General features: G+C 55.0%; 1 protein-coding gene across 1 annotated transcript in view; it reads left to right on the top strand.

Moving 5' to 3' along the window:
- TTYH2 (tweety family member 2) overlaps positions 1-10,409 on the top strand; it is a 35,390-nt gene that overhangs the window by 2,553 nt on the left and 22,428 nt on the right. The window contains exons 2-3 of the mRNA XM_032456924.1: positions 4,753-4,925; positions 9,502-9,613. Coding sequence (XP_032312815.1) covers positions 4,753-4,925; positions 9,502-9,613 — 285 coding nt within the window. The remainder of the gene's footprint in view (positions 1-4,752; positions 4,926-9,501; positions 9,614-10,409) is intronic.

The raw sequence follows: 10,409 nt of genomic DNA, 5'->3' as shown, positions 1-10,409 counted from the left end.
TCTCTGAGCCTCGCTTTCCTCCTCTGCAAGTATTAAGTGAGATGTTCCACGTGACATGCTCGTGGATAGAGGGTCAGTCCCATAGTACTCGGTAGGACCCCGGGATATCAATTGTTACGCAGACTGGCCTTGAGGTTCAGCCACGTGTCCAAGCACAGTACCCCGTCTGCAGAGGCAGGCGAGGTGAGCACCAGCTCCGCTGCACGTCGTGGCTGTGTGTCTAGGGGGGAAGCAGCCCCAACCCCTCAGCCTGAGCCTTCTTACCTTTGACGGGTGGGAAGGATGGAAGATGGGGAGGATTCCTGCTTCAAAGAGCTCATAAAAGGACCCGATGAGTTAGTGGATGTAAAAGCACGTGGCGCATGTCTGATGGCTTGGCAAGGAGGAGACCCCAGCCAGCCAGGTGTCCACTTCGCAGAACCGGGGACAACAGAAGGGGCACGTGGCACTGCCTCCAGCAGTGTCTCCCAGAACAAAACTCCAGTTTCCTCCTTCAGTTACCACCGTCACCTCCACCCACCTCCCCATGGCGGGGAGACCAGACGCTGATGATCTCATGTACTTGAGAGGTGTGTAAGCTCTAAAATGCTGAGCAGATATTAACTGTTGCTGCCACCCACGTGCAGGAGCCCCCTGTGCCTTCCTGTTCCATCCTTCCTTTCCCTGCATCAGGAGACCAGCCATCCTTTTGGGACGTGCATCGGGAAGGAGAGGAGATGGTCTTATCTGTTTACATGTAGGCACGTATTTTCATGTGTTAAGTTAAGGTGGTTCTGTTCACAGACTCCCTGGAGAGTCCTAAGTATCTGTCCTCAGGCCTGAGGAGGGGACAGGATGGGGGCTAGACCCAGAACTACAGGGGTCCCCCTGCCCCCCCAACTTGGGGGCAGTTCTCGGGAGGAAAGACCAGGCAGGGAGACCAGCCAGCAGGATTTGAGAGGAGCCAAGGTTGGGATGAGGAAGCCCCATTCATCCAACTCATCCTTGATATTGAGTCATGGTCACCAGACAATCACGCTGCCTTCCCCCTCCCCCCAACCCCTCTCCGCCTTCCCTTTGCCCCCATCCCACCCTGCCTTGGGGGCAGGAGGGGCTTAACCCTTTCCAGTCTCTCCCTCCAGCTCCTCCCCTTGGTCTCACCTCTAGGCTGGTTTACTCTCTGTTTCCTGGGGTCTTGGGGTGAGGGGGGTTCAGGCCGTTGCCCCTCCCCTGCCCGAGTGCAGAAGCCCCTTGGGGTCCAGCTGCAGCCTCGGCATTCCAGATGCCAATCGGTCACTGCGGACTCCAGCTCAGGTCCTGGGTTCACGCTTTGGTTTCTCGTTATAAAGTGACAAACCAGAACTAATTGAAGTCACTTTGATGAGGAGAGAGGCTGGAGTCTGAGCCCTGATGTGGGGCCTGTGGTCTTGGTGTTGGGGTGGGACAGGGAGATGCTGGCGGCCTCAGGGCACTGTGCAGGGCATGGGCTGTGCCAGGGCTGGAGAGCATGTGAGCAGAGCTCCGGGTTTCCTCTGGACAGGAGGGTGTCCCACTAACACCCTTCCCCACCCCACGCACACGGGGACCTGCGGTGTTAATTAGGAGCAAGAAAATAATTGCCTATTAGAGGGTGGCCGGTGACACCAGGGTGGCTGTGGGAGATGGTTCTGTGGGCTTCTCTTCCCTCCCCGCCAACCCCTCCTTCCTCTTTCCCTCCCACCTCCTTCCCTCCCGCCCACCTCTGCCCCTGTCCCTGTGCTCCCAGCACCTAAGAAAAGTTCTGGAGGTGAACTGCTAACCAAAGGGCCTCCATGTTTGGGTTTCCCAGGCATGGCCTCCCTGGGACTGAGCTGTATTATGGGAAACCAGATCGAGGCCAGACGCCCAGCTTGGAGAGGCCCCCCAGCCTGGGAATCCGGGGACCCTGCCCATGAGACTGGGCTTGCAGAAGGTCAGGAGGCCGGAGTGGGCTGTGAGGGTGAGAAACAGGGGAACATCACAGGGACTCAGGGCATGGTTTGAAGAGCTCAGAATGGCACCACCCCAAGTCGAGATTATTTCCTGGAGGTCCTTCCTTGCTGGGTGGGGACCCATGGTAGAGTTGGTGGGCCTTCCTGTTTGGAGGGAGATTGAGAGTGAGACTGTCCAGGAGGCCAGCTGGAAGTTCAGGGACAGCTGGGAGGAGTCTGGATGCTAACTAACCAGTCTCTAATCTATACAGAAGGTTTATCCAGGTCTTTTGTTGTTAGGATTAATTTATAGAAAAGTGCATGCTCTTAAGTGTACATCACAACAATGCATGTGTCTGTGTGCATGACACTATCTTCCTGACCCCCCAGGAGGCTCCCTCAGGCTCCCTCTCAGTCCACTGCCTTCCAAGGGTACTTACTATTCAGACCTCTGTCACTCCAGATGAGTTTCTCTGGCTTTGCATTTCATATCAGTTAAGCCACGTAGTCTCTGCCGTTTTGTCTGGCTTGTTTCCTCCAACCTTACATCTGTGAGATTCACCCGTATCACTGGTTGTAGCTGCAGTTGACTTTTCAGTGCTGCGTAGTATTCCATTCTGTGGCCATAGCACATTTTCTGTATCTGTTCTCTTGGTGGTGGACATTTGGGGTATTTCTGGTGTTTGGCTCTGACCGCAGTGTGAAGTTGCTGTGAACCTTCGGGTCTGCATCTCATGGTGAACAGTAAATCCCGGAGTGGGATCACTGGCCATGAGGTAGGCACGCTGCAGAGTGGTTTGCAAATTGTTAAGTGGATCCTGGGCTTTAACAGATGGGCCTCAGGCCTTGGGGGGCGGTGGGCAGGACAAAGCTGGATGTTTACAACCACTCCTCAGGCAAAGGAGGCCCTGTACTTTGGGTTCTGCTAAACGAGTCTGTTTGAAGGAAAGGTTAAGCTACTGTAAACAGTTTGAGAGTTTGTTGACTCTAATCAGTGTTTCCCAGACGCAGAGGGAATACAAATCTCCTGGGATCATCTCTAGGTGCCATTCTGACTCACTGGGTCCAGGGTGGGGCTTGAGATGGTGCATTCGGTGCTCCAGGAGATGTCAATGCGCAGGGTTACTGAGCTTCACTTTGAATAGCAAGGCTCTGAATCCCCATCCTTCCTTGGCCTTCTTCCCCTTGGCCCGGGGCTACAGGGCCTCCAGGCAGAGCAAGGGCTGGGGGCAGCTCCTTTCCACTGTGTCACCAGGCCAGCCTTCTGGGTCAGTCCATGGGCCAGGCCTAGTGGTCCAGGTTGGGGAGCTCCAGCCCTTGTCACTAGGAGTTCTTCTGCAGGGGGATGTGTTTAGGTCCGCTGGGGCTTCCCAGCTGCCTGGAGGAGGAGGCTTACCATCCATGCTGCTGAGGTGGGGGAAGGGGAGGGGATGAGTTCCTGGCAGAATCCATGAAACATTTTTTCCCAGATGGATGTGAAAGCCACACTTTAAGTCACACCACCTGCCCCACTCCCAAGTGAGACATCTTCTGGGCTGTTCCCACTGCTTTGGCCATTTGTCCATGAGGCTCAGAAGACTGTCGGTCCAGGTGACCAGCAGAGCAGGTCACATTAGGGGTCCCAAGGCCAGCCGAAGCTCTCACAGGGCCAAGCAGCTGAGTGGGCCCTTTGAGACTCCTCACTTCCCCTTCAAATGGCCCCGAATCTCAGGACTGCAGACCCCAGCCTCTGTTCAGGGTTGCCTCCTGGTGTGTGCACATTCCCGCGTAAGTCTTTTCTCTGGCTAGACTGGAAGGGCTCCGGCACCCACCCCACTGCGCCGCCGATCGCCACCACCCGTGTTTGAGTCCCCCATACAGGCTCCCGCCCCAACAGCCCAGACTTGAGCGCTGAGAATCTGGGCAGGGAACCACTCGGGGGCACCTGGGGAGAAGGGTGAGGCTGTCAGCTCACGAGCCTGACGTAGAGCCAGGTCCAGCCCTGGCTGGCGGCCACCAATCCTGATGCCATCTGGTGTCCATCTGACTGAGTCCAGAGATTGGAAGGCAAGGAGTTGGGGGGCTCCGGGCTTCCTGACAAGACAGCGGCTCCCTTTGCAGGACCCCAAGGTGCTCAGCGGGCCTGACATGGCACCTCCTCCCCTTTAGAATTCTGGGCTTCACTGCCAACATTGGCATCTGGGGGTCGCTGTCCCTTTCAGGATGTGGCGAAAGGGACTCCCCAGGTACGTCCCCTGACTTCTCGCCACCTCCCCGGCACAGAGTTGGCCTCTTGTCGGGGATGGACCCCAACACCTAGCACAAGGCTCAGAGGAAGCAGACACGCCAGGCCATCCCTTCCCGGCCCTGTCCCAGGTCCCACTCAGGTCTGAGATGTCCCGCCCAAGCCTCATGTCCCCCGTGAGGCCTCGGATGCTCTGATCCCGTGGATGGCCCTCTGCTCGTCTGTCTCCCTCAGTCCCACAGGGAGTCACCCACAGACTTTGCTGTCAGTTGACAGTTCTTGCCTTGTGCCTTGAGCAGCTCAGAGCATCCATCAGATATGGCAGGCCTGGTCCATATCTTCATCCAGGTGTGTCAGCAACAAACCTCCTCCTCCTTCCTCCATTTGTCGCCTGTCCCCTGTCCCCACCCACACCTGAGCTCCCCATTCCCCAACCCAGTGTGAATGCTGGGCACTCTGTGTCCAGAGCAGGCAGGAGCTTCAGTCCTGGGAGGATGGATGTCAGACTGACAGCTCAGTCCTGCAGGTGCTCAGGGCCCGAGGGCAGGGCACTTCCTGACCCACGGACCAAGTGCTGACCCCAGGCCTCTCCCTCTGCAGTCACTGCTGTTCTTGGGGCTGGTGGTCACCGTCTGCTTGGGCCTGAACCTCATCTTCCTCGCGGCTTACCTGGTCTGCGCGTGCTGCTGCGGGCAGGATGGTGCGGTGCAGACCAAGAGGCGCCACTCCTGCTGCGTCACCTGGACGGCCGTGCTGGCTGGGCTCATCTGCTGGTGAGTGTGCCTCCATGCTGGGCCCGGCGTGTGCGGCTCGGGGAGGGGGGGATTCTCAGTGTGAGGGCACGAGGCAGACACAGCGGAAGAAAAGTGGGCCTGTCATCTTGCCAACGGGTCAGTCCCATGACCAGGACATGCCCCTCCTCGCCCTCTACCTCCCGCCCCCGACAAACCCCAAGGTGCTCTTCAGCTGTCTGGCCACATTCTCCTGGCTGAGTGCTGGGTATCTTGATGGGAGAGCTTGTCTCTGGGATGAGCAATGTTGCCTCACCAGGCAGCGGGAGTCAGATGTCTTGGATGGTGACAGGAGGCTCCCTAGCGTGTCCGGACCTTTCCAGCCCAGCTGGGAGCTCCCTGAGCAGTTTCTCAGTGGCATTCCTGAACAGAGGGCATCTCTGCCCGGTGTCCTGTCCCCTCCCAACTACCGCCCTGGGTCTGCAATCAGACAGTCTGACTCAAGCTCAGATTAATTCCATCTTCTCGCAAGATCAATTGCTCCTAGTGCCATCAGCCGGGTCCTCTTTGCTTTGGGGGCCCAAGGGAGGATTTCTAACTTCGTACAAGAGCTGGGCTGAGCAGGCGGTGTCCACGCACACACGGGCCCTGTTTTCACGAGTTGTTGTATTTTTCTTGCTTTTGTAGCTACAGAGGTTTTTTCCAAAGCCTCAGATCCACCGAACACACTTCTGGGGGTGATCATGCCTGAGGCTCGGAATCCCTCATTGCTAATTGTCTGGGGCTTCCAAGAGCCCCCAGCAGGAGTGGCCCCACTGTCTCGGCAGCAGGACGGGAGGCAGGTGGGGCCCAGTGAGCCTGGGAGTGAGGACCCCTGGGGGGCTCATCCCAAGCGGCTCACCTCACCATCCATTAGACGATGTTCACGATCCCATCCTCCCTGAGTGTCAGGATGGTCTAAGCCAAACGATAGGCAAGACCCCAAAGGAGCTTTGCAGGGGTGACAAAGCACCAAGCACTTCAGAAGGGGACCCAGGGCTGGGCAAGACATGTGGCCGGAGCTTAATTGTAAACTTAAAGGAGAGAGTTCTAGCCCCGGTCACAAGTTCAAAGACAAATATGACTCCCCTAAAGCAGAGAGGGACTCCCTGTGAAGGAACTGGTATTAAACAGCCTCCTCCTGAGAGCGAGGTGCGTGGGGTGGGCAGGGAGAGGCAGGACAAGGAGCAGCCAGAGAAACCAGCAGCGCTTGCTACACAGGCAGCCCTCCCTCCTGGGAACTCAGATTTCCCCCCAAAATACTACAAAGGACAGAAGACTCCTCTGCAACAGCAAAATGACTCTGAGGGCCAACTGGGATAGGTCATCATTACCTGCCGCTTAAGGAAAACTCAAAACAGGAGTGTATGTGGCATGACTCAGTCTTCATCATTCCCCCACATTATCTGTGCCAGGCGCCGGGAGCCAGCGGTAAGAAAAACGGCCACCAGTTCTGCCTTCTCGTAGCTCTTGGCCTGCTGGGAGAGGCAGAGAATCATAGGCTGGTTTGATTTGGATAATTACAAACTAAGGGGTAAGTTTGGAGGGAAGGCATAAGCATGAATTTGGATGGCCCACCCAAGTCAGGAGTTACTGGGTGACCAGGGTACCAGGATCCACAGGCTGGGAAGGCCTGAACTAGGCAAAGCTAGGAGATACTGGAAGGCAGAGGGAAGAGGTGTGTGTGCAAAGGTCCTGTGGTAGGGGAAGAGGGGGCAGGGAGTCTTTAAGGCACCAAGGAAAGCCAGCGTGGCTGGAGCAGAGGGAGCAGATGAAGGGGCTGGGGCAGAGGTGCCACTGGGTGATGGGACCTGCCGCAAATACAGTGGAGATCAATTACCTTCGCGGGAGTTGGGCTCAGACTGGAGGCACAGTCTGAGGGAGGGAGGCGGGGAAGGGAGTCAAAAAAGCAGAAGAAGGGATACAGGGTGAGGTTGGGGGGATTAGGAGGGAGAGGTCTCGTTGGGCTCTGAAAGCAAGAATCCTGGAGAAGAAGGGAGATTCAATCCATAGAAGAAAGTAGGATCAAGCGTTTCCCAAAAAGGCGACAGGGAAATGAGGAGAGCCCCCCCCCATGCTCCTCTCTTTAGGGGGACAGTGATTTTCTATTTGGGAAAGACAGTGATGTCGTCATACCGGAGACAGGGCAAAACCACCACCTAGTCTATTCTGTCTTTTCCCTCAAGTGGAACAGTCTTTGTGGCCCAGGCAGGACAGGTGACGGCGTGGGGGAGCTGAGAGACTGTCTTTAAGCAGCCAGGGCACACGGCCCCTCCTGGGCCATCATCTCCAATAAATCCATAGACGAGGAGAAGACGCAGAGCTCGAATGCCTCTACTGTGGGAAACAGGGGAAGGGAGACTCCAAAGGCTGGAAGAGCATTGGCTTGATGCCGAATCCCCAGAAAACACTGGACCACAACCAGAGAACTAGCAGAGAGGGTTAGAAACACGGGGAGCGAACGAAGGGCATTTTTCAGAGTGTACTAAAATTTAAAAAATAAGTGAAAGTTACTAAATAGAATACGTTTGACATACGAATATTTCAGCTGTGCATCTGATCAGGGTCCTCCCAGTATCTCTGTGGATGCTGTAGAGAAATGTGGACGGGATGGTGGTGCGGTTAAGTGGATTCAAAGCTGGTGGAACAATTCTGGTTGAATGCAGAGAATCCTGATTTATACACTGGTTCACCAGACTGTAGCTAGCGTGTGTGTGTGTGTGTGTGTGTGTGTGTCACACATGGAGCAGGTAGGAACCTTGTTTTAAAATGTGCATTCTCAGACCACGCTTTTAACAGTTACTCCAGGGCATTCATTCCCATGGTCCATGGACCACTTCCTGAGAAACACTGAATTAAGGGTCAAGGGCACCCTGGAGGGAGGTAGCTCTAACAGTCTCCCAGAGGATTCCACCCCAGGTTCTGTCCTGTTTAAAGAAAAAGTGTGAGCATGTGTGCCTTCATCTCTCCCCCCAGAACCAGTGTGTTTTGGATGGAGACTCAAGGAGGCCGTTTACTGAGTCTCGAGAGGGCCCCCAGTGGTGTGAGTCAGATAAAATATGATCAATGGCAGAGGCAAGATTTGAGATGATTTGTTCAGACTGGAATGTTGGACTAAAAGCAACTAGATGAAATTTCATGGGATAGATTTAAAGTTCTGCTTTTGGTTAAAGCCAAACAAAAAATCAATCTGGCATCAGAGAAAGGAAGAGCGCCTGGGTTTAGCAGCAGTTTCCGAGAAGAAATCCAGGGGTGTTCGTGGATCACAAGGTCAGTCGTGGGAGGGAGGCCCCCAGGATGTTAGCCCCCTGCGCTCAGGGCTGGTGGCACCACCTGGGCTTGGGTGCTTCACCAAGTTTAAGGGCAACACTGATCAGTTAGAGCTAAAACCAGAGGATGATGGAGCCCAGGGTCTAGGGGACATGTCTGACTTGGAGAGCAGAGGAGGGGTGACACGGAACCCCGTGCAGATGTCTGATGGGGTGTCTTGCAGTGGTCCCCCAGCCAACGTGTGTCAGAGTCACCTGGGGAGCTGGCAAAGGTACCAGTTCCTAAGCCCCACCCAGACCTACTGCATCAAAATCCCTAGAGAATATGGAAACGAATGTATTTGTGTATATATATGCACACATGGCTGGGCCATTGTGCTGTACGCCAGAAACTGACACATTGTACCCGACTGTACTTCAAACAAACAAACAATAAAGAAGGCCCAAAATCCCTAGGGCCCAGCCAGCAGTTTCCTATCTTTCAAAGCCACAGGACGAGAAGACAGGAGTATTTTCCTGTTGGCTAGCTGGCCAGGCCAGGGACAGCTGGCCCTGAGCCTTCAGCCCCCAACGCCTGCCCACCTGCAGGAACGTTAGACATTGTCCCGTCGCCCCTGCCCCCAGGGAAGAGCCCCTCAGCTGAAGTCAAAACCCACTCACATGGATGTTTGTGGCAGCTTTAGTCATAACTGCCAAAACCCAGAAGCAGCCAAGATGCCTTTCAGTAGGTGAATGGATAAATTGTGGTTCATCCAAACAATGGAATATTATTCAGTGCTTTAAAGAAAACAGAGAGCTATCAAGCCATGAAAAGCCACGGAGGAATCTTATATGCGTATTACTAAGTGAAAGAAGCCAGTCTGAAAAGGTTACATATGGTATGATTCCAACCATATGACATTCTGGAAAAGGCAGAACTATGGCGACCGTGAAAAGATCAGTGGCCGCTGGGGGTTGCGGGGAGGGACGAATGAACAGAGAGCAGAGAGGATTTTTCGGGCAGTGACACTCTGTGATACAATAATGATCGACACGTGACATTACACATTTGTCTAAACCCACAGGAGCGTACAACACCAAGAGCAACCCTAACATCAGCTATGGACTTTGGGTGATTATGATGTGTCCGTGTGGGTTCAATTGTAACAATTGTCCCTGGTGGGGGCTGTGGATAGTAGGGGAGTCTGCATATGAAGGACCACAGGGTGTATGGATTTTGTTGTGAAGTTAAAATGACTCTAAAAAAGTAGTATATTTTAAAAAAGTTTCTCCTCTGGGTGTTACCTCTAACTTTGGGGTCTTGCCCACAGTGCTGCGGTGGGCGTTGGTTTCTATGGAAACAGCGAGACGAACGATGGGGTGTACCAGCTGATCTACTCCTTGGACAACGCCAACCACACCTTCTCTGGGATCGATGCGCTGGTAAGGCCTTGGGCAGCTGGCCCAGTGAGGCACAGCCCGTGAGGTCAGTGTGGTCACAGCAAGGGCCCCGGTCATATCCCAGCCATCTCTGCTCCAAGGGAGCTGGATGCCCCCTGGGGCTGCGGTTGGTCCTGCCAGGAGCTAACGGATGATTTCGCTCCCCAGGCCAGGAGGGACAGCAGGGATGGGAGTGAGGACTGAAAGAGGAAAAACTGATGGGTCCTGCGGGGCAGGGGCAGCCGTGGCATCAAATCCCACTGGCCTTCGGGAGAGCTGAGCATCGTACCGCTTGTCCAAGGGGCCCCCGGATGTGGAAAATCAGCCCCACAGTGTGTCTGTGTTCACTTTCAGTGCTGCACACAGAGTCTTGTCGGTGGGGTCCAGGAGAGGTCAAGGGGGAAAATGCTCTTCAAAAATAAGTGAAGTCCATTAAAAAAAAAAAAGATTGGTGGGGTGGGGATAGCTCAGTGGTACAGTGCATGCTTAGCACGCACAGGGTCCTGGGTTCAACCTTCAGTACTTCCATTAAAAATAGTAGTAACAAGTGAAGAGCCCCGCGGGGCTGGGAGACTCTGCCTGAACCCGGCGAGGCGTCGGAGCACCCTGCCTCCAGCTGGGAGCTCGGGCTGGAGGGTGTGCTGGCTGTCCAGAGGAGCTGTAGGGCTTTTAGCAAAAGGAAGAGGCACGCTTGCTGCGCCTCGAGGGCAGGGAATCAGGGTTTTCTCAAACACAGACCTTGGCCCCAAGCGCCTGGCACTGTCTCTGGAATCACCGGGTCTTTCTAGCCGACTTCCCG

Source organism: Camelus ferus, chromosome 16 (genome assembly GCF_009834535.1).
Source record: "Camelus ferus isolate YT-003-E chromosome 16, BCGSAC_Cfer_1.0, whole genome shotgun sequence".
In the NCBI taxonomy this organism is placed as follows: Eukaryota; Metazoa; Chordata; class Mammalia; order Artiodactyla; family Camelidae; genus Camelus; species Camelus ferus.
The sequence above is the reverse complement of the archived record's forward strand: the minus strand, read 5'-3'. Positions and strand labels throughout refer to the sequence as shown.